At 43.7% G+C, this 25104-nt stretch overlaps 1 protein-coding gene across 1 annotated transcript in view; it reads right to left on the bottom strand.

Moving 5' to 3' along the window:
* VAMP5 (vesicle associated membrane protein 5) overlaps window positions 1-25104 on the bottom strand; it is a 76406-nt gene that overhangs the window by 29307 nt on the left and 21995 nt on the right. Inside the window, exon 2 of the mRNA XM_086943374.1 lies at window positions 4054-4191. Within this exon, the coding sequence (XP_086799500.1) occupies window positions 4054-4191 (138 nt within the window). The remainder of the gene's footprint in view (window positions 1-4053; window positions 4192-25104) is intronic.

The raw sequence follows: 25104 nt of genomic DNA, 5'->3' as shown, positions 1-25104 counted from the left end.
TTTTTATTGAAATGCTATCTGTTCCTATCTGTGAGCTGGCTTCATTGTGTGTGACAGCATTCTGCTCTTTTACAAAGTAGTTTTGTTCAGTGCCGGGAATTTCTATGGCAATGTGGCCTTTATGAGACCAAATACTAGCTGTCTAGTAAGAACTCGCTGGCAAACAGCACCACGCCTACCTGATAATCCCAAGTTAGAGAAAGGAGCACAATGTAGGCCAAGTGAGTAACCAGAACATTTAAATACCCCCCACGTTGATTCAAAGTTCTTATGACACCAAGCAAGCGAAAAAAAGTAATTGGAATCCTCTCCACAATAACTCTCTTGCCTCTTCCATTTAAGCATCTATCCATTCATCCTTTCACCCACTGATATCTAGCATTTCATCTTTACATTGGCCCCATTCATTCTTTAATCTATTACCTTTCACTAATCTGTTCATCCATCTGTTCATCTGTCTCTCGATCCACTCATCCATATCCAAGCCTACCCATTCATCTCCAAACCTATCCATTTCAACCATCCATGCAGACAGAAGAGGCCCATAAAGAGCTCCACCACCTCTACTGTAGCTGCTAAAGCCAAACCTATCGATCCAACTGATCCATCCCGCCTTCCTTTCACTCATCCATCCTTTTGCTCATCCATCCATCCTTTCACCACACACATCCTCCTTTTCACTCCTATTCATCCATCCTTTCACTCATCCCTCCATCAATCCACCCCATTCATCCTCCTTTTCACTCATCTATCCACCTACCCTTTCACTTCATCCATTTATGCCTTCGCTCATCCTTTCACCCATCCATCTTCCGTTTCGCTCATATATCCATCCACCCATTCACTAATCCCTCCATCCACCTTTACACTCAACTCTCCACCCACCAAGCTATCCGTCAACCATTCCACCCAGCCACACACCCATCCATCCATCCATCCCTCACCCAGTCAGCTATCTATTCATCTACTCTCTCACCCATTAATCCACCCTTTCAGTAAGTCGTCCATCCTTTCACTCATCAATCCACTTTCAACCTATCCATCCACTCACCCATCCCTTCATTCACCCTTGCTCTTTTCCTCCCATTCTCACACATCCATCCATACATCCATCCACTCATTCATCCTTCTATCCATTCACCCTTTCACTCCACTCATTCATCCATCTATCCATCCAGCCTTTCACTCATTCATCCATGCATCCATCGATTCACCCGGTCACTCATTAATGTATGCATCTATCATCCACTCTTGCACGTATTCATCCATGCATCTATACATCTACCCTTTCACGTATTCATACATGCACCTATCCATCCACCCTTTCACTCATTCATCCATTTATGGATTTAAAAATCCACCCTTACGCTCCACTTATTCATCCATCCAACCTTTCACTCGTTCATCCATGCATCTATCCATTCACCCATTCACTCATTAATGTATGCATCTATCATCCACTCTTGTACCTATTCATCCATGCATCTGTATATCCACCCTTTCACTCATTCATCCATGCATCTATCCATTCACCCATTCACTCAATAATGTATGCATCTATCATCCACTTTTGCACGTATTCATCCATGCATTTATACATCTACCCTTTCAGTTATTCATACATGCATCTATCCATTCACCCTTTCACTCATTAATTTATGCATCTATCATCCACTCTTGCACGTATTCATCCATGCATCTGTATATCCACCCTTTCACTCATTCATACATGCATCTATTCATCCACCCATTCACTCACTCACTCACCCACCCACCCTTTTAAGTCCATTATGGGCCTTTGTCTGCGGACCAGCAGACTGAAGAGGCCCATCAAAAAGTTCACAGGACAGAATTGGGGGTGGCCTTAGGCCTGCATGAAAGCCCATGGGGAAACTAATGAGCTTTAATGTAAGCCCTCTATGTGTAAGATATGAGAGGCCAAGGGGAGCGGGTCAGAGATGTCAGAGAGGGCGGCTAAAGGAGGTGGGGTGGGGTGAGCAGGTTCAGGCACCGGGTGTAACATAAGGTGTACAGGAAAGGCAAAGTTCAAAGGAGGGGGTGCATGAGAAGGGAAAGTAAAGTGAGTTAAAGATAAGGCCCAGGAGTGGAGCAGAGAATACAAGGCAGGGGTCATACAGTTCAAGTCAGAGCAAGGGGCCAAGAGGCAGATAAGGCAGCCTCTTACATGGGGCCTGGAAGCTACACGAGCACGAGCTATTTCCAACTTCGAGCTCTGCTTTATCATTTTGTTGTTCTGTTCTGGGGAAATTAAAGTGCAGCCCCCAGCTTTTGCATTCACCCTTTCACTGCCAATAAACTGCTCAGAGCATCTTAATAACTGGCTGTGACCTACAGGGTTGAACAGCTGTGTATCGGATTACCATAAAACTGTCTACTTGTCCTTTGGACAAAATACAAATTAAAACCTCTTGCCCTCCTAAGAAATCTAGATGTCTCGGGCGTCGGGAGATAGGAATTCCCCACCCCTGTCGGATCTGCATACACTCCATCGTGAAATTAACCCGAAAGCAGGTAGACAGATGTGCAGACAAAGGCAGTTGGGCTGGATGGCTACGGGCAATAAAGTGAGGTTGGATACGACAAGGGTTGTGACTAGAGACAAATGTAACTTAGACACAGCTTCTAACTAAGACCAGAGGTGTAAGGAGGGGAGCACTGGACGTAATTCGTAAAAATAAATAAACAGACAAATATAAAAAAAAAAACTAACAGCGGGCCACACTTTTTTAGGAACCCACCAACAATGCTGTTGAATGCTCAGGTTACTGATCACCAAGGCTGTCCAGTCTTGATTTAACCTCACCTGTCTTTCTTCCATCACTGTACACTTCCTGTTTCATTATCAAACAACAAAAGAGTGTCATTCGTATTAAGTGTGTAAGCACAAATACGAAGGATAAGTGAACCTTAGTAAATCACATTGGAATATGCAAGAAAGCCCTCACTCACCACCCTGGGTGGTGACATGCTTCATAATCGGGCCCACCAGGAGAAGCCGAATGCCTCCCTGGTGTGCTACAACGCCAGGATACTTTGGAGCTGGTTTTTTCGTGACAGTGGTGTGAAAAAATGTGAGTTTAAAAATGTCAAGGTAGTGTACCACGCAAAAACTTTATTCAGTGGTCAACCTGACATGGTTAAAAGTATGTGTTGGGAAATTACCAAATAATGTTTTGGGTATTTGCACTTAAAGTGGGGTTGACATGTTTCTGCCTGTAATGTGAGGTTTACTGGGCTTTCTTTAGGACCGTGAGGAGTGTACACCGGCGGTGTGGGCGCACTAAGGCCCACCCTTACCAAAGGACGTGAAAGTTAAAATCCAGTGTAAAAATAATAGGTGCAAAAAACAAACCAACAAGTTGTGGGATTTACCTCAAATTGAGAGGAACCTGTATAGTTTGTTAGATAAAAGATCCACACCCCATAGGTCTCGGGAGAGGGGTGGAGGCGACAATGGCACACGCAACGCCTGGCATCCGCTCAGCACCTGGTATCTCCCTCAACCGGACCTTGTGGATGAAGCATGTCACCACCCAGGGTGGTGAGTGAGGGCTTTCTTGTAAATTCCAATGTGATTTACTAAGGTTCACTTATCCTTTGTATTTGTGCTTACACACTTACTAAGTATGACACTCTTTTGTTGTTTGATAAAGATTAACCCGGGGGACTGAGAGTGTCCCGTATTTTTCCCTCTCTCTCCTATTGTTGACACTTCCTGTTTCACTCATCACCGTAAACTTCCTGTATCACTCATCGCAGTACACTTCCTGTTTCTTCGACCACACACCACTTCCTGTTTCCATATCTCACTCTTGCAGGTTCTTTTTTAAATCTCTGTTTCTTTCTTTGTCACCACTTTCATCTCCCTCTCTCTTACCTCTTAATTCTCCATGCTCCACCTTTCTCTCTCTTGCTCCATGTTAAAGTCTGATCATGAAAAACAAGTCCTGGAACCCACCACTAACTACTGACACAAATTAAGAATCAACACTGCGCCTCTACCTGCCTTTTGCAGCGCTTTCTAGGACTTACCATGTCTGCCAACTCCTGGCCTCGCTGGTCCAGGTCGGCCAGCTTTCCTTCTCGCTCGATCACCTTGGTGACATTATCTGACAGGATCCCTGTGATCTCGGAGGCATCGTGCTGAAGGTCCTTCAGCCTCTGGTCCGTCTGAGGAAAAGGAGATAGGAAGAAAGTGGATGAATGAATGAATTCCACATTTGTAAAATGTACTAATTAATGTAACATTTTTTATAGTGTACTACTACCCAATCCTGGGTGTCCTGGCGCTGAGACCCCTCTGATGAAAGAAGGATATGGAAGAAGAGGAAACAAAGTAAATAGGTGAGTTAAAGAAGTTCTAGAAAAGTGGTGTAGTAAAAAGCGTGGTACATAGAAAGGGAGAACCAAGTCACTCCTGTCCCCAGCTGTGGTGTGCTCAGTGGGGACACATCTGAGTGAATGGTAAAGCAAGGAGAGGCAGAAAAGCGTGTATATTCTAGCAGGTGGCGCCTGGTGAGACAGTCTTTTTGGCAGCCCTCTCCCAATGACCTCCTTCTACACAAATTCCCTCACTACCATCCTCCAACAGTGACCCTCATCACTCCATAGCCCCTCTCTGACATATATTTAATTTGTTTATACCGCTATTCATAATTAACTCACATTCATTTGTGTGATATGCATGGTACATGTTCTTTGCAGCAGGCACATTACCCACTGCGCTACTTTGGGATGAATCAAAATTGCCACTAGACAAAACTCTGATCTCTCAAGGCAGGGGACCAGATGTTGAAAACCAAAAACCAGGACATTTAGTAAACATAGAAGATAGACTACACTTTTACATGAGCAGAGGGGCATAAAAATGACTTAAATGACAGCACTCATCAACATAGAAACACAGACAATAAGGCATTTAGGAACGAAGTTAAATGCAACTTTTGAAGCTAGCCGCATAGGTGTTATTTAAATTGTGCTCTGAGAAGATCTGCACACCCGTCCTGCCTTTAAACCTGCCTCTCCGTGTTGTTAGTTGATCTTTTCTAAAAAAAACAACGGGACATGAAATAAACTTCTCAAAATCTGCTGGGACAGCTGAGGGAAATCTAGGACTGTCTTGGCAAATCTGGAACAGCTGGTCACCCTGGATCTCTCTTCAGCATTAATCACTGAATTTATCTTGACATTTTTATTGTTGCCTGACAATTACTGAACACAAAAGGAACCCAGCAGCACCTGGTTTTAAACCCATAAGTTATTTTTATACACAGCGCCCACTGAGGTCAGCGGCAGGTGAAGCTGCACCAGTTGCACCACCCTAAAGCCAGCCCTGCGTTCAGGTGCATTTGCCTGCACACAATTTGCCTACAACCCACATTTTTAACCTGTGAGATGCTCTGAGTCAATTCAGGGATCCCACATGAGTGTATCTTCACAGCTAGCTGGGGCCACTGATTTGACTGAGAGCATTTCAGAGCATTGTGCTTTGCACGCTTGGGTTTGAATCACATTCCCGTTGCCAAATTTGTAAAGATACTCGCAAGTAGTTCCAATTAAGGGTGAGCGCAAAATCCGTTCCGCTCGCGGATTTCGCGGATTTTCGGTAAATCCGTGATCCGCGAACTCCTGCGAATTTACTGAAAATCCGCGAGAGGCGGATTTGGGGGGCAAAAGTTCAAGCCTGAAAACTTTTAACTATTTTAGGATGGCGCCGGCAAGCTGCCAGCGCCATCCTAAAATAGCTACTAAGTTAGCTTCAACAGGAAGCACTAATAGATAAAATAAAGCAGGTGCTCGAGCACCTGCTTTATTTTATCTATTAGTGCTTCCTGATGAAGCTAATTTAGTAACTATTTTAGGATGGCGCTGGCAGCTTGCCGGCGCCATCCTAAAATAGTTACAGCCCAAAAATGTGAGTTTTGCCGAGGTTGGGCAGGTGTGCGTTCTCCCCATATCTATCGTCGAAAATTAGCTATGATGCTTGATGGAGGCCTTTGCATTATTGACTTTCATGAGCTCAATCCCTGTGCAGTTCCTGTGACCACGAGCATCTCTGATCCGTGCCTGTCCTTTTATGCACACAAGAGGCATGTGAACTCGCATATAAGGCTCGCCCGTTTGGCCCCTCCCCACACACTAGTGGTGTGCACCGTCTTCGCGCCCTTTACCCACTTGATGGACAGCTCACTTGAGGGACCCCGGCGCTCTTTGGTGTGATGGCAATTATTGACTTTCACGAGCTCAATCCCTGTGCAGTTCCTGTGACCACGAGCATCTCTGATCCGTGCCTGTCCTTTTATGCACACAAGAGGCATGTGAACTCGCATATAAGGCTCGCCTGTTTGGCCCCTCCCCACACACTAGTGGTGTGCACCGTCTTCGCGCCCTTTACCCACTTGATGGACAGCTCACTCGAGGGACCCCAGCGCTCTTTGGTGTGATGGCAAAGTTAATCAGCCCCCCCAAAAATGTGAGTTTTGTCGAGGCTGGGCAGGTGTGCGTTCTCCCCATATCTATCGTAGAAAAATAGATATGATGCTTGATGGAGGCCTTTGCATTATTGACTTTCACTAGCTCAATCCCTGTGCAGTTCCTGTGACCACAAGCTTCTCTGATCCGTGCCTGTCCTTTTATGCACACAAGAGGCATGTGAACTCGCATATAAGCCTCGCCCGTTTGGCCCTGCCCCTCACACTAGCGATGTGCACCATTTTCCCACCCGGCCTTTACCCACACAATCCGCAAAATCCGCGAATCTGCAAACTCGTGGATTTTGCGGATCGCAAATTCGCAAATTGCGAATTCGCAAAATTTGCCCATGCTTAGTTCCAATGTATCCTTTCTTGTACACAAAACCTGCCACCATGTAGCATACAGCAGTATATTAGTTGCCCTTCTTCTCCCTGTACCCTGACCAACTGAATTCCCCCACGTTCCACATTCCATCATAAACAAGGACCAGAGTATACGGTGTCCAACAAGCACAATATAGTATTACAACAACCTACTACATATGATATAGTTCTACAACATCTAATTACCTAGTACAACTCAAAACAAGGTAGCTTAAACCAACTCAGATTGCCCCACTCACCACTTCATCAAAATATAACACGAGCCACAACCCCGTCCTTCACCAACAGATAATCCTGAATTTGTTTTTAATATACTTAAATAATTTACACTGAAATGGAGAGCACCAGACTTTACTACAATTGTAACAACATAAATCACAACACCAGCATATGGTGCTACCACTGCATTTTAGTCCTTCAGCATCAGAAATGAATTTAACTAGGCCTGGGGAGTTTTTCGCACTCCGTGCTCCACGTAGTGTGCAGCATTCCGAAAAACTCTGAACCGCGTAGGCGAGTACAAGCGAGGAAAATTATACTCCACACCACCTCCTGGCCAGATTTCTTAACCTGGGCGGTTGCGGATGGCCGCCACCGATTGCATTGAGAAACCTTCCATTAGCGTTGAGGAAGCTGCCGCTCGAATAGAACTTCTACATGAGCGACAAAAGAAGCAGCGCCCTCTTGTGCTGCGCATGGTGGCGATCGGGCTGATTTTCCAGTGTGGGACAAACACCCAGCACTAAAAATCAGTGTGAATGGCGCAACCTAACCCACTCTACTGCCTGCGGAACTCAGCGTACCGCAGGGTAATTTTGTGATCACTTCGCGGAATTGTGCTACTCCACCCGGACTATATTTGATGTAGTACAAAACAACTGAAACCGGTTCACTTTAGCGATCTTCTTCATTTACATTTTATCATCACCCCATCCTGTATATCTCACAGCCATGGTGTTATGGACCCAGTACCGCGCACTATCACTGCACGCCAGTACCGCAGTCCATTAATGTTATTCCAGTCTTGTTCAGACCACTGGATGCTGAAATATTTTCATCAGCACTTCCAACCAAAGTGTCTAACTTTTGGAAATCAGTAACGACAAGGGTAAGTTGAGCTGCCCCGCCTAAAAATATATTTAAGTTGCATTTTCCCATGTTCACAAAATGTTTTGCTTTCAATGCAGTGCAGGTAACAACATGCAGATTTATGGGAGTAATACTGGTAGTGTGTTCCATGGACTTATAGTAAATTGTGCTAAGCACAGTTTTTCCATATTAACATAATTCACTCTCTCTCACACACACTTGCTTACTGCCTCTAACCTTACCAAACGATTCTTTCAGAAGGCACTATATGGTTATGCTGCACTTTTTGCATGCCTAGGTGGAAGTTATTTTTTGTTTTTGTTTTTATATTGCACAAACTCGACCCGAAGGTATTGGAGCGCTTTACATGAGCACCAGTTACGTTACACAAGGACAAATTCATTTTAGGTAGGCACAGGGAGATTAAATGATTTGCCTAGAATTTTGAGCTGAAGCTGAGAATCAAACCTGGTTCCTCTGAGCCTAAGTTGGCAGCTCTGGCCCTTATGACACATCCGAGTGGTGCTGGTATTGTGTGGTTATTCACAGTTGCCAGTACTGACTAATAGACCCACATCACATTGCACTCTTGGAAAGGTAATTACACTTTTATCTGTTTAATTTTGGGATCAGCAGCCCCAGCATCCAAAATCCAGTTGACTACAAGGCCAGGGCTGTTTAAAGGCATCATACATTACAGCAGGCCACTTCGTACAAAGAATATGGTTATTGTGCTCCGATGCTATGCAAGAAATGATGTGCCATGCTTTCACCATTCTCCCATGCACATGATTTCATCACATTTTCCATAGGTACACCTCACTCCTCCATGTAACAAAGGATTCGATTATGGGACGTTTGGGGTAACCCAGCAAGGACTCCCATAAACCAGCCATTCTGCAATGGCAGACCAAAAAGAGTGTCCAAAGGTCAAACATGGTTTTAATTCTCCTAATTTTTCTTCAGTCTATAAATATGATTACATCTTATATGAAAAATGCTTGTAAACCGTGCGTCTCTGCACTAAGCGAAAAAAACAGGAGAGACAAAAAGCAGTTTTCCTTGATTCTGCCACATTGTGTTTTTCTCTTCAGTAAGAAATTAAATTGGCACATAGTGGCTAGCTTCATTCTCCCTTGAAGGCATAGTCTTCTGAAATAAATACTTAAGTTATGTTTAATAATAAAAATGTATGGGCAATGAATAAATACCGGATTAAAAAACAAATTGATACAGTACTTTTAATATTAAAATATACTCTAATAATTGTTAAATAATTGAGTTTTCTAATACACGTTAAATGAAAAATGTTTTAATGTTGGAGGGATTTTTAAAATTCCTTCTAGAAGGGTATTATTCATAAATTATATATAAAAATTTGAAGATTTTTTTTATTTAATACACAGTTAAGTTAATGAGCTGTATCATTTTGTTTTTACACATTTTTAAGTTTAAAAAACGTTAATACATTTCCACATACTTTAACATAGAAAGATGTCTGGCCCCGTGGCAGAGACCTCCTCCTACATGTGAAAAGTTATGAGTAATAATTTTCCCTCAGAAATCCTGGTGTAGGAGGCTTCACCAAGTGGTGGAGACATGTAAGCCTGCACCTAGTAGAAACTTTATACTCAGAAATAGTGAGTAGCACAGAAGTGGAATGCTACCCATAGCTGCTTGAGGAAATGTACATGTGTAAATGTACCTTTGTGAATAGGTTTGGTACTTTGCTGCATGAGTTACATATCAGACATGTCGATGGCCCATGCCTGGGCGTTTAGAGCCAAACCAGACCCTTGGCGCACCCTATGAATATGTTGGCTTGCCCACCTCTAGAAAGAGTAGAAGAGGGGTGTATACACGTTCTGTGGGTGGTAGACAGAAATAGTAGCTGTGAGAGAAAAAAAGCCATGGCTAAAGTAAAGAAGAAGAGAGATAACAGGAGCATTGAAATGCGTAAGAAAAGTGGTGGGCAAAATGGTAAAAAGAATCAGAGGAGTTGAACAAGTGAAAATAAACACAACATGAAGGAACATGTGTAAGAGTAAGAGAAGAAGGAGTGATGAAGAATGCCTGACAAAGGAGACGTGTGAGGCAACTAGAGATGCGGAACAAAGGATTAAAGAACAAACAGTAATAAAAAGGAACCTTAAAGATCAAGAATTAGGAGTGGTAGACGTAAGAGAGTGGACGAAATGCAAGGGGAGCAAGCACCAACAGGTAAACTAGAAGGAATGGCTTGATCAATTACAAGGAGAAGAGGGAAAACCTGAAGATGGGAACTATAGAGACAGAAGCCATATGAGGTAGAGAAGAAGTGCAGTGAGCAGAGGATGCTGGGAGGGGTGCGGGAAGCTGTCTATTGTGCAGCAGACGGTACACTACACCCTGCAGTTGTGGAGACTCACTGTGGTATCTTAAACAGCTACTGTGGGGCAAGTGCAGCATCTCCATTGGTGCCTGTTGCATCTACATGCTCACCTGAAGAAGTTCTGCCGCGACCCTGCAGGAGTTTCAAGGGGGGTCTGGCAGTATCTCACTAAAGTGACAGCAGGATCTCTCTGTGGGGTCTGTCGGACCTTATTTGGGGGCTGTAGAACCTTTCTCTTGTGCTTGAAAGATCTCTGTGAGATCCCTCAGAAGCTCAGAAGGATCCCTACAGCAACTACTGGCTGACTAATGCCTAATGGCTCCATGCAAGGGCAATGTGGGGTTCCTGTCTGAGATTAAATTGGTTCCTGCATCAGGCCTGTTTACCGGCTTTCACTTTGCTTCACTGGGTGTCTACAGGAGTTCCTTTGGCTCTCAGTCGTAGTTCCTTTAGAGTCCGCAAGAGCTCAGTTTAGGCACTGAAAGAGCTCAGTAGGACAGAATGTACCTGAAAGAGCTTAATGGGTGGGTGAAGGAGCTCTGCGTGGTCCCCGCATAAGCTCTGCTTAGAGCCTTTCTTCGCTTTGCTTTGTTGTGCGTCTGCCAGAGTTCAGTTGGGTCTCCGCAGAAGCTCCATTGCAGCTCTCTGTATCTCTGGTTGCTCACCACAGTACCCCAATAGGTTGTCGGTAAGTACCTCCAGGAGCTTTGTTTAGTGACTGCCTGAGTTCCATTGTGTACCTGCAGGTGCTACATTGTGTGGCCACATGTGCAGGAGTCAATACAGAAAAACGGTGGTCCTGGTTAAGTTACAATTTATATGTTAAATCCAGTATTTATATCAAAATAGTACCCACCACAAATTCATTCGTCATACATGAAAACAGTTAAAGTAATGTACATTGAACCAAATGTGTATTTAGTATGCATTTATTTATGCATAGTTAGTATTGACGCATTATTACTTTGCGAGCTATTGAGCTTGTATCCAAAACACATGAAGAACTAAAATGCAATTATATAGTCATTACATTTAAATGTGCTCTCAGAAGAAAGGAAAGGGAAGGTGTGCAAGTTGTGAGGGACCGGGTAAAGGTGGTGTGACTGGTTTAAGAACATCACGTAGAAATCAAGATGCCTTTACAATCGTTAGGTACATGGTTCCAAAAATGCATCAAACATAGGTTTAAATTCATTAATTTCCTTGTGTCCTATGTTGTGCTTGAGTGGCGTAGTCTACGTTTCGACCCCCAAAATACGCTGTAAGGGTGACTGTTGCCTCATGTTGGGGTCTTCATCAGGACTGAGAGTGGTGAGAGCATCTTCAGGACGGTAATGGTCTTTGCCGTCTGGGAATGGGCATGATGGTGCTCCTGGGAAATTTATGGGACTGCTCCTGACACGTATAAACGAGTTGCTCCAGGCTTGTGTCCTGTTATTCACAGATGTTGGGCGCGTTTAATCTTGCCGTTCGTGGTCCGACCTTCAACCCGACTATCATCCAGCGGCTGCACCGCGAGTTGTTCATTTCGAAACCAGAACCCCAGAGGTCGGACCACGAACGGCAAGATTAAACGCGCCCAACATCTGTGAATAACAGGACACAAGCCTGGAGCAACTCGTTTATACTTGTCAGGAGCAGTCCCATAAATTTTCCAGGAGCACCATCATGCCCATTCCCAGACGGCAAAGACCATTACCGTCCTGAAGATGCTCTCACCACTCTCAGTCCTGATGAAGACCCCAACATGAGGCAACAGTCACCCTTACAGCGTATTTTGGGGGTCGAAACGTAGACTACGCCACTCAAGCACAACATAGGACACAAGGAAATTAATGAATTTAAACCTATGTTTGATGCATTTTTGGAACCATGTACCTAACGATTGTAAAGGCATCTTGATTTCGACGTGATGTTCTTAAACCAGTCACACCACCTTTACCCGGTCCCTCACAACTTGCACACCTTCCCTTTCCTTTCTTCTGAGAGCACATTTAAATGTAATGACTATATAATTGCATTTTAGTTCTTCATGTGTTTTGGATACAAGCTCAATAGCTCGCAAAGTAATAATGCGTCAATACTAACTATGCATAAATAAATGCATACTAAATACACATTTGGTTCAATGTACATTACTTTAACTGTTTTCATGTATGACGAATGAATTTGTGGTGGGTACTATTTTGATATAAATACTGGATTTAACATATAAATTGTAACTTAACCAGGACCACCGTTTTTCTGTATTGACTATTGGACCCCGGTCCTGGAGTTTTTAGGGTCTACCCCTTTCTTACTCCTACACATGTGCAGGAGGGCAGCAGGAGCCCAGTGAAATTCTTTTAGGGGCTTCTTGTGGCCTGAAGAAACTCCATTGTGAGTCTGAAGGTCTGTTTGCAGGTTCTAACCTTGGTCAGTACAGGAGCTGAATAGGTTGCCTATAGGTAACTGCAGGAGCTCATCATGTACCAGCAGGAGTTCACTGGGTACCTGCAGGAGCACTGTTTAGTGCCTGTCTGAGTTGCTTTGTGTGTCTGCAGGAGTTCCAATGGGTACCAGCAGGAGTTAACTGAGGTGTCAGAAAGAACTCAGTGGGTTAAAAGCATGTTCTACAAATTAATACAAACCAAAAGAGCAGTGAAGTTTATATAAAGTGAGCAAAGTCTGATCATGGTCTTCCACCAGGGGTCTCCAACCTTTTCTGTGACAAGAGCTGCTTGTGTTCAATGAAAAGTATCCAGTGCCACTAATATCATACGTGCTGTAATAGTGATCATATTAGACAAGATTATATTAATAGTCGCCTTACGCACAATTGTCAGCGGCAATCACCTCCCTGCATAGGGCAGGATTACCAGCAGTAATGTAGAAAAGACTGTCAGTTTGATATGTCTTTGCATAGGTAATACATAACAGCCAGAGCTGCAATGATTGGGGTACCAAGGTAATAGCATTTGTAATAAGTCTGCCCAATGCCATATGATTTGTTACTCACATACAAGCTTTAAAAATATTTGGGGAAATCAACCATTGCTCATCAAACAACAACGAGTTGTAAAAATACACATATTTTTATCTGGAATACACTATTTTGGTATAAAAATATTTGGGGAGATCAACCATTACTCATCAAACAACAACGAGTTGTAAAAATACACATATTTTTATCTGGAATACACTATTTTGGTATAAAAATATCAATCTAGCCAAGCAAAAGCTTCTAGTTTAGTAGGATGGGCTGCACACGGAGAACTACTCGCAGGTAAGCTGGAGAGCTGACAGTAGTTCATGAGTTTCTCGTTGGAGAAGACTGCCTTACACGGAGTTTCTTCATTTTCCTACATTTAAGCTCTTACACAGTCCCCTCCTCTCCAAACTGACGTTATTTTCTCAGAGGGCCAATATTTTCTCGCTAGTTGCTGCTGAAAATGGGTGTGCTGTTTTCTTGCAAATTGACTTTAACACTGTTTCCTTCACAACTTGGAAAATGGATGGAGGCTGTAAATTCTTTTCCTCTCGAGCAACTTAAAACAGAGCAGAGGCCCCTGTTTCATAGGAAAACCTATGAGCAGAAAATGTTGCCAATAGGGCTGGGTAAAATATTCGGAAGGATTTCGAAATTGTGAAATTCACCTGCTGTTTCAGCACCTGCAAAGCAGAATCACGGTTGCTCCGCTGCTGCGCCGATGAAAAAAGAGAGAACCCCCAGTGTTTTTGCATTGATGCAAATACTTTACGTGGACCTAGGCAGAGCTCTTGAAAAACATCTTCCTCAGCAGGAAGTCGTCTCTGTGCAGTGTATGCCGCTGCCACGCACAGCCTCACCTGCTGGAGAATTTGATTAGATGCATGAGCGCAGTTCTGTTCTCAAAGAGATACTCTTTACAAAACATTTTTTAGGATTACGACATCGCCACAAGTGAATGCAAAAAAATCTATATGATTTTTGGACGCCTATAAGAAAGTAATTGATGGTTTAAGAACTGTTGAACCTGTGTTGGGCTTGCCAAACCACGACTGCGAACATAAAGCAGGTATTATGTCAAAGCACAATCCTTAAGGCATTTTGGGATTCTCAATTTAAATTTAGTAAACCGAACAAAGGGGCAGATTTAAAAGAAAGTGACACATCTGTAGAGATGCGTCACTTTCCCTGCGCCACCCTAAGAAACCCTTGCGCCACCATGGATGCGCCATATTTACAATATGGCGCACCATGGCGTAAGGATTGACAGATGCGTTAGAAATTCTGACGCATCTGTTGGGGCAAAAGTCACACATTGCTGATGTTGTGTCACAAGCACAAAGGACCTTCCGCAATGCATTTTAAGGCCTATTTATACTACACTGCGTCACTCAGGCGTACGGTTTTGACGCATTGGCATCCTAGAAGTGATGCAGTGAAATTTTGTAGATTTCACTGCGTCACTTTTACGAGGCTTTCCTGCATGAGAATGCCCACTCTCCATACATTATACCCGACACAGGTATAATGTGACACAGGGTTTTACAACATGACGCATCTCCCTAAATGCGTCACTTTGTAAATTGAGTGCATTTTTAACGCCATTGCTGCTTCACAAAAGTGACGCAGATGTAGAGCAAAAGTGCCGCACGGGGTTTGTAAATCTCCCCCTCAGATTCCACTGTCATCTGAAATGGTAACTGCTGCTGACTGCTCAGGGAAATATATTTGTTGGTGTTGGCCCGCAGACATTAGTGTGAAGAGGCCTTTCTATTGCCAAGAAAGTGGTCAAAGAAACCGGAAACCCTTTTGTAAACTCAGAGTAAGTACATGGTTAGAATTTGGAAGACAAGCAGGCAAGGAATGTCAGGCTTTTAGATGCAAAGGTCATCCAAATAAATTTGCCAGCGTTTTGAATTCCTTTTGGGGAAAAAAAACACTTAATGCAGGGAAAAGTTTCATCCTGTTTTGCTCTCTGTTGTATCTCACTTGTACAACTACTTGACAACTGTTTTGACATACCATATGTTTCTTATGTGTTTAAGTCATAGCAATTTGGATGTTTTGTACAATACTGATTAAAAGAGAAGAAAACCACTTCTCATATAGATCACTATTTCACCAAAACAATCACACAGCGTTGTTAGTATGTTACCTGCCTCAAATGTGCTTATGGTCCTAGTCAGGGTCATGAAGTGCTATTTAAATGAAGTCCCAATTCAATACGTCTCGTACAAGATGAATACTGTTGGTATTAGATATGACAAGCGAAAGGTGATGGAAGACGTGTGATTGTGGGAGATCGCGTGAGCCACATTCAAGTCCATCTATTTTTACTGAGTATGCTGCTTTAGACAGAGACTTGCCATATGCAAATTAGTCTTGGTCCTACACCAACAGGAGGACTAGTTCAGCCCAAACTAGCAAGCTCGGCCCCTTCCAGAAGGGAACATGAGCAATTGCTTTTTTGTTTCTGTTCAAGGATGGTCTACATATACTGTCTGTGGTGGCATGGTGGGCAAAAAACGATGGACTGGAATGTTGGCCGAGTAATTTTGTGTGGCTAAGATTAATTTAAGCATCCACCCGTCATGCTTTGTTGTTTTCCTCCGTGATACTACTGGAGGTGTGGCACACCGGTGCTGCAAACAGGTGAGCATGGACAGTGGAGAGATACTGAACCATCCAGCAGTATCTGAGCACATCACGGACAACGAGGAGGCCTTCATTCCTGTGAGGTAAATCTGAGAATACCTCCCTAACATGGAGGGATCTTCTTTTGTAATTCCTTTTGTGGCTTCAAATATAGAATTCGATTGCATTTTCCATAGGAATGCACAGAGATAAAGAGGTAGTTTGTCGAACTGGGTTATTTTGCACCTGTAGTGGCGTTTAGCCAGATTATCTAATTACATCTTTGGCAATGACACAGCTCATGGACAGTTAGAGGTAGATGTTTATGGTCAGCCTGTGTTTAGGGTCACCAAGTGGAGGACCACTTACGCTGCTAAAAGGCCTCTGTTATACTTCCCTAAGCCTTTATCACTTGCCCACAATTTATATTGCTTAATAACTTTAGAGTTGGAAATGTGATAACTCTCACCATTAGTGCTTCATTGAAAAAAAAAGTTCAAGGGTCGAAGCATTTTTTTAGGTGCCCATTGCTGTCAACCGCTACGGGTTGCCAATACCACCAAGGCTCCATAGTCTTGATTCCACCTCATGTTTCTTTCTTCCATTGCCCTACACATTCTCTGTCCTTAGCTCACTCTTGCAGGTTCTTTTTCCAGCCTTCTTTTTCCTTCCTTTCTCCCTTTGTCACTATTTTCATGTCTTTCTCATACTCCTTCATTCTACTTCATTCGCCCATTCCTGTCTTTCTCTGACTTGCTGTGGTTCGATCTCCAATGATGAAATGTAAATTACAGTCCCCAAAAATGAGTGTTGGCACCTCCCGCTTGCAGCCACATGCACAAATAAAGCATTGCTCACCAATTACAAAGTACACACCACAAACTTAGGTATTTATGATAACTAATTGAGCTTGTGTTGCTGATGTACTACTTAACTTTGTAATGTATGAGGACCAGTGGCAGCCGCCACGGATCGGGGGAGGTGGGCGGGGTGAAGGGTGGTACGGGGAAACCGCTGTAAAAAAAAAAGAAAAAAAAAAACGTACTTTCTCGCTGCTTCCCCGCTGCCTCTCTCCTCCGCAGACCCTCGTTCCAGCCGGTCTCTCCTCCATGGTCCCTGCTCCAGCCAAAACAGGAAGCACACCCAGGCTCCCCATAGCATATCACAATGCTGCAATGTAGCGTCTTTATTGGTCTGAGTGCCGTGGTTTGTTGCTCAGACAGGCAGTGGGAAGCTGGGCATGTTCTCCACCCAGGCTGCAATACAGCCTGGGTGGAGAACATGCAAAGTGGCAATGAATGTTTGGTCGACCCATGACAGTCGGCCAAACATTCATGCACACTTTCAGACTGTGCCTGCCTACCACTCCTCCCGCTACTCTGATAGCAGAGCAGCCTGCCCCACCACGCAGAGACACAGCAGCAGGAACAAATGAAAAACAAGCATTTGCAATGCAATAGGTCTCGCATTTGCGAGAGTTTGAGCTATTGGCATTGAAAATGACAATGTCTTTTATTTATGTCTTTATTTTTAAAACCAATAAATAAAAGACATTGTTATTTACAATGCCAATAACTTAAACTCCAAATGCTTGTTGTGTAGTGCTACCAGTAGTGAGCCCTGCCATGACTCTGGGACAGCTGACCCCAGATATCCCATCCTGCTCAGCTGGGCAGACGCTTGTAGTAACTACTCCAGTGTGTCTCGCTCTCTGGGCTAACCAAAACACTGAATGATCTACAACTATGGGTGTAGGATCCAAAGCTCATCCCATGGAGCATGTCTCCCTCCTGCCATGCCAGGCCGGGCACCAAGGGTGGCGACCCTGCTGCTTCCCAGGTAGACAGAGATTCTGTGGTCATTGGTGAGTACACGCGCTTATTCTTTTATTTGTAAAATGTTCCCAGATTGAGGGCCCACTGCCCCAACAGCGCCAAACATTTGGGAAAGCAGCTTCTATGAGCTGGGCAGGTATGGCACTGTGTTGCTAAACACTAGAGTGATGTTGGCGTTCTTGGATTGTGCAGTGGGGGGTTATCAGAAAGGCTCTTGGAGACAAAGGACAACAAGAATATGTTACAAGGTGGGGGGGGTTAGAATAAATACAACGGCAATGTCAGCTCGAAAAACTGAAAAAATGCAAAGAAAATAGCAGAGTAAATACATAATCCATGATTTCACAAAACTGATTTGTGATTTAAGCCCTTGGCGTGTGTTATCTGCAGGGGGTTGCGTAATTAAACTTAAGGGAACATTTTTGAAACATTACATTAAAGGAAATTCTAAATGATCAAATGCAGACAGTAGCAAAGTACCGCAAAGAACGAAATCAAGCGCTAAACTGTGGTCTGTGGGTAACCGCATCGCACTCCAAAACTAGGGCAAAAAGGTGCGTGAGGACCTGACCCTTCCTTCCCCAGTGAAGAGTGAGTAGTTGCCAAGGTTTATATATTGCCATGTGTGACATTTTCATAAATTCAGTGTAATTATGTGTGACATTTCAACAACTATGAGTGACACTTTCTCGCAACCAAATTCAAGCAATGAAAACCAGGAAAACATATAAAAATCAGATGTTACACCCACTTGAGCATCAATACATTCTAAGAAGGTGTTAAAACTGCTGGAAAGCACCAGAAACTGAAGCACCCTAGTTCTCTTCTAAGCTGATCATACTGTTAAACAAAACAAGGACTCCAGATTTGGTCTCCTCACATGAACGCTCGCTGGGGAACGGAATGTAGCCACGGTGCCGACTCCACTACCAACATTTTCAGCAGGTTTTCTTTAATTTCTAGTTTTGCTCTGACAAACGTAAAATAACAAGCTTTACCTAACTGCTTTCTTGACTGCTCAGCCGCTATAAATCTGGCCAATAAAATGAGCAAAGGGACATCACTTTTATTTAAGAGCACAGTTTTATGAGTTCACAGTTTATAAATTCACTTACTTTGATTTGAGCAGGCAATGAACGAAGATAGCAACAGATGCCTCCCACCGGGCTGGTACATGCTCTCACAGCTGCAGTGCAGGCAGTACGGCATTGGTCAGGCTTGAGTTGGTTAAACCCTTGTCCACCCCGGGATCAGGATTCTACCACTCCGCACACTTCACAGAGCAGGCAGCGGGCCGAAATTGGCGAGAAGCACCTATCTCTGCTACAGGGCCACAGCAGACTCACAACTGAGTCAGCTGCCGCCAATTCTGGTTGGGCCGGGTGAGCCTCAGAGAGGCCGAGGCAAACTTGCAGTGGTGTGAGTGGTCACACAGTGGCTTGCACATAACCTCAGCTGACTCCGCCATGGCTCAACAACCCATTCTCCCTGTCCAATTGAACGCCGGCGAGCATTATGGAGGAGGCACCTAAATAATTATTGCGGCGTGGCAGGCAGCGTCACACAAAAAAAAAAAACCATAACTGCTGCTTGCCCTGACGCACACTATTATTGCAATCACATGACCTCACCGTGTCACGTGATTGCCATGACCCTGGCAGGCCCGCAGTAGCTGTGCTCTAATGAAAGCATATTGGTCGCAGCAATGAGCCACCGTTTCGGCGCAACACTCTTTACTTGGCATATAGACTTGAGACTATTCAAGAAACTCTGCCAGAGCAGCAGGCGGCCTGCTGGATGCTCATCAGAAGTGTTTGCCCAGGGCAGCAATTTCGGTCCTGCTTGCCTCTTCCTCTGCACCGTGACCCGCGGTGGTGTCAAGGAGGCGCCTCAAATGCGTGACCTGACATTTAAGTTTGGCTATGTGGACCAGCGCACACAAATGCATGATGCGTGATACTTGGCTGGGCTGAGAGTGGTTTGCAGCCTGCTCGGGGTCACGGCCAATGCACCGTGTGAGCTGAGTTTGCGTTGCTCTTTTCCCTACAATGTCTCTAAGAACACCAAAGCCATCAAAGCAGCAGGCTAGCGCTACCTGAAAACACCCAAATGGACAAACACTGTATGGAAGCCACTAGCTGCGGTGGTGAGATACGACGGAAGCCTCTGAGAGGAGGATATCTGGAGCGTGTGGCAAGGACACAACGCACACATGGCGGGCAACAGGTGGGCTGGGCGTAAGGGAGACAGGGCGTGCACTAACCCCACTTCCAAAGAAGCACATCAGAAAACCAAAGACAATAGATCTCGGAAGCGAGCAGAGAATGTGCTGCAACGCAGGCGAGACCTAAACAATAACCTCAAGTTATAATCATTTTATTTTTCCAATATTTCACTGCTAAAAAGCAGTGGGAAGAAGCTCCTCTGCCTTAGTGGAGGAGCCACCACCGATGAGGACACCACTGTGCTGTCAAAGTTAATATGGCTACCCATTAGCCCTTTATGCTGTGATAACTTGTGGTGAGCAACAACACAGATCAATAACTGAGGCCACACAATCTTTATCTGGAAAGTCAAATGTTTGCTACATGTCTATTAAACACAGGTTTGGGTTAAATTACAGACAATTCTGAAGTGGTCGGTCATGTGGCAAATTAAGCCATGCAGACTAGTGATAGGCATAAGTTGTATAGTTTGCTGTAACATAATTACACGAAATATAGCATAATTATGCAAGTTTGGGAAGAATTTAGCAAGGAGCATAATGCAGTAATAAGCGCTACTTTCTTTGCACAAAATGTACTCTTGAGTCCAAAATGGGCCCAAGGATGCATTTTGTACTAAGAAAATAGTACTTAATTGAACAGAATGCGAACAGTAGCGGCCGTATACGCTTTCTAAGTTATTTGTACCTGTACTCCTGCTGTAGGATTTGTGTTCCAAATTACTCATAATTATGTGAACTGGTGTAATCCCATTATTTTTGGTAGTTTCGTGTCAAAAGAGTAACACAAAATGACCGAAATGACCTCAATTACTCCGGCGTGATTAAAATGTGCCCAGGATTAAAGGAGACCCCTCACCATCAGTAAATCAAAACAGCTAAGAAGTGTGGTCTTCTAGTGCCATTTTCTTCAGGCCCTGATCTGCTGCTGCCACCTTCTTCAAGGCAGATTCTGTCCATACTAAATGGAGCCAGTCTGAGGCATCGCAGCTACTATCTCCCGCTGAGGGCTTTCATGGAACAAAAAATGGCATTCTGAGAGATGTTATCTTGGCTTGTTTTAGTTGAGCTATTTAGACTAACTCGGGAGTAGGAACAGTGTATTGTCCATAGTACATGGAGAAAGGTAAACTCCCTAACGTCACAGTGTCTATTGCATCTTCTAAAAAGTGACTGCGTAATCGTCCAATGCAAGGAAATAGATTATTTTAGTACTTATCGGGTAACTGCAGAGATATGGGTTTCCAAGGTCCATCAGTGAGTAAACTCACCCAGTCCTGGTTTTCCTTTTGTGTTCTGGGCCTTGTAGACCTGTTAATCCTATTTTAAAATCTGGACCACACATCCCAGAATCCAACCTTAGACTGTATGAGCTTCTCACACATAGACACAAAATAACTTGAACGATCAGTAACTGTGGTTTGCAATTCAAATTTGCTGCGGAGGGAGTAGCCAGAAGCATAAAATATCCCTCACTTTGACCCATGTACAGCAATAAATGTTCATGTAAAGCGAGCAATCCCAACCCTTCCCATGAAATGTAACAGGTATTGTCCGTCTGGGGAAAATTTGCGGAAAGATGCAAAATGATTAATATTGTAGCACGAGTTTAAAGAAATTTACCTACAAGCTACACATTTACTTGTATTGATCTATTTCTCGGATTCCTCATTTCTCTTCTTTCCATCTTTTTATGCATCTTTCTTTCCTTCTTTCCACCACCCTTTTTTGCTTTGTGTGTATTTCATTCTTTTTTTCAATCTTTCTCTCCTTCTGTCTATTCTTGTCTCATTCCTTCAGTCTTTCTTTCTAGCTTTCTATCCTTCTTTTTATCTGTTTATGTTTCGCCTGGCATTCTTTCACACATTATTTGCATCTTTTCTTTTTGTATTCTTCCCTTTAGTTAATTATTTCTCCCTTTTCTTTCCTTCAATTGCCCATCCTTTAATCTCACACTTCTTCCTTGCAATATATTTTTCTGCTTTCCTTTTTTCCCTTTCTTTTTATCTTTTAATCTTTTTGATCTTTCCTTTTCTTCTTTCAACTCTTCATTCATTCGTTTCACATTTTTCTTTTTACAATATTATTTTCCTTATTTTCTATCTTCATTTGTAACCTCTTTCCTTCATGCTTCCTTTTTCTTTCCTTTTATTTGCTTTCCAAGGCGCTGTCTCACTCCATTGGTCTCCAACTATTTTCCTTTTTCATTTTAATAGTATGTTTTTTCACTTTCGCCGTTTTAAGCTGCTCTAAGGTTTTCTTTTCGTCCCCACCCCACAGCTGTATTATTATAGTTTATTCTGGCGGAGTTTATTAGTTTTAACTTGTGATTTGCGATGACGTACAAGCCAAAGATAAATGTTTTAAAAGGCCATGGTGCAAATTAATCTGGCTCAGTAGCACCCCCGCTTAAACTGGTATTCCGAGTGGTTCAATACGCCCTTGTTTCTCACCTTTTCAAATTTCTGATCCATTCTTGCTCTGCTTCCCTCAAGGGGTGTTTATCCAAGGTTTAGGAAGCTCGTCCCATTAACGTTCGAAAAAACCCAAAGACACTTGAAAAACAATTAAATATCGAATCCACAAAAATGTGTTTGCGGTGCACAAGTGAACTAGTAGCCAACTATTGCGTGTCGAGAACAACTTTACACCGCTTTCTTCAGTGTTTGTTGGGCCAAAGTAAAATTATTTCTGGCAAACGAGAGACTGCCTACAAAGGAATAAACCGTACTTTTTCATTGCCCGAATATTCCACAGAATTTCAGACCTGCTGCTGAAATGGCAGAACATTTTGCGTTTTACCACGCTGGTCTCATCTCGATTTATTTGAATGCTAAGTAAATTGCAGTACTGGATATCTGACAAGGATCACATCTGGGTGCTTGTGGCTCACTCTTGAAGAGCTGAGCTTCAATCACAAAACAAAAAATAAAATGAAATAATCATTTTATTGTTGACACTGGGGCAACAGCATTGACATTCAGTACATTTAAAAGCGTTGTAAGCTTGTTATAATTAAATAGTAGTGCTACAAGGTTTAAAGCTTAAATTGGTTTATATTTTATTAACTGTTTTTAATAGAGTGCTAAGTGCGACCAGATGGCTGCTTCAGAGCGCTTTCCTAATTTTTTTTTTATTCGTCGCTTCAAAATTTAGAATCTTATACCAGACCACCACCAGTAACACCAAGAACATTTCAGGGCACCCTAGAATCATTAAAATTAAATGAGTTTGACGTGGGAGATGTTCAACCCGGTTCAGCGTGGTATTAGCACAAGTGGCAACTTGATGATGTGTAGACAGTGTGGGGGCGAAGAAGGGGGAGGCTTCCAGTCAGTAGAAGACTTAAAATGCTTAAATCACTGGACAAAAAGGGAGAATAAGAGGAAACATGAAAACAGCAAGAAACGGGGCATGATGTGGAAGCTAGCCTGCTGACCAGAGCTCACTCATAGCGTGAGCTCATCCCAGCTCAACAATGTAGTCATTGAACTTAGAACAAAGGCATGTGCCAGTGACAAATAAGGGGCAGGCCTCTCTGTTTGACCCCTAGGCCGCGTGACAAATTAACTCAGACGTAAGAGGCTCGAGGCACAAGCCACGTGACCAGTTGCCTGGAAATCCCGTCTCTCTATTCATATTGATCAGGATGCGTCCGGTTCTGCGCCAGTGATGAAAGTGATGCAGTCAGGGCACGAGTCGGGGTACCACGCGGGTGGACGGCATCCCCCCACTTATTTCCGAGGGTTTTTCAGGGTGGACGCCGTCCACCCTGCTAAATCAAAACCGCGTCAGCCACCGGCTTGGTATGCTGAGACAGGGGCACACGAAAGCATTAAATCCGTTTCTAGCCAAAGATGCTACGTGCGATCTGCAAAGACTGGAATGCACAAAGCATTGCGCCTATGTTTAAAAGTAAGGCCGGGAGGAAACTGAGTCCAGTGCGCTGGAAACGTGAAAAGTTATAACGCAGAATGTGAGAAGCCTCTGCCCCCTGATGGGGCGCCTCGAACTCTTCCTCGAGGATAAGAGCAGCCCACCCCGCCCATTGTCATTCTGTCTGCGGCTGATTGCCCCATACAGAATGACAATGGGCCAGTTTAACTGAGCTGTTACACCCTGCTCTCTTTAGCTGTCCTTTTGCCCCCATTGGTCTGCCTTGGTCTTCTTCCTGCGAGTGTCGTGATTACGGTCATTAGGCACATGCTGTGAAGACTGCCCTGGAGCAATCTGTTAAATGCCCAGTGTTTCACACCAGTTGACCCATGCTTGCCAGGGTGGCAGGAGCAGCGCTGATCAAATAATTTGACAAACCCTGCTCCCGCACAATTGGTGCCTGCTGCAGATTCACCAGGTCACCCACGTCCAGATTTGCCTCCAACACGCTTTCTCGATCCCAAAACGGCAGTTCTTTCCTTTGAAGATTATGCGCTCACGTTTTTAGCTTTAATACCTTTATAATCAACGGAAACCACCTTAAGCCTGATGTGATCTGTGGTCTCATGGTTATTTTTTAGGAGATGTTAATTCATACTTCCCTGCCCCTCCAAACTGTTCCACACTTTCGATCTGTAAACAGTTAACCCCGTGCTCACCAGTTTCAATACACAGATGCTTAATAATTAATCTATCAATGGCTCGTAGTTAATAAACCCTAATGACGGATGCTCCCTAACTTTCTTGAAGTGTATTGTCTTAAAGGCAATTGGAAGCTTTGGGGTGAAGTTGGTGCTTCTGCGGGACGCTGTAGTTGGTAAACACCTTTGTTGGACTTGGCTGTCTCTTGCGCGTTAAATGATGCGTTAGTTTTAGGTTTGGCCCAACTCATGCTTTCTCAAAAGTTTATCATAAGCATGAATTTATACATAGTGAGTGAAACCATAATGGAGCGAGAAAGGTAGGATATATGGACGGATGAGTTAAAGCATGGATGAATGATTGGCAGAATGGATGGGGGGAATGGGTGTCTGGATGAGTGAAAGGAAGAATGTAAAGATGTATGTGTGAAAGAATGCATACATGAGTGAAAGGGGGGTGGAGAACTGGGAGAAAGGATGGATGGATGGATGAGTGTAAAGTTGAATGGGTATATGGATGAGTGACTG

This window comes from Lissotriton vulgaris, chromosome 11 (assembly GCF_964263255.1).
Source record: "Lissotriton vulgaris chromosome 11, aLisVul1.2, whole genome shotgun sequence".
Classification (NCBI taxonomy): domain Eukaryota; kingdom Metazoa; phylum Chordata; class Amphibia; order Caudata; family Salamandridae; genus Lissotriton; species Lissotriton vulgaris.
The sequence above is the reverse complement of the archived record's forward strand: the minus strand, read 5'-3'. Positions and strand labels throughout refer to the sequence as shown.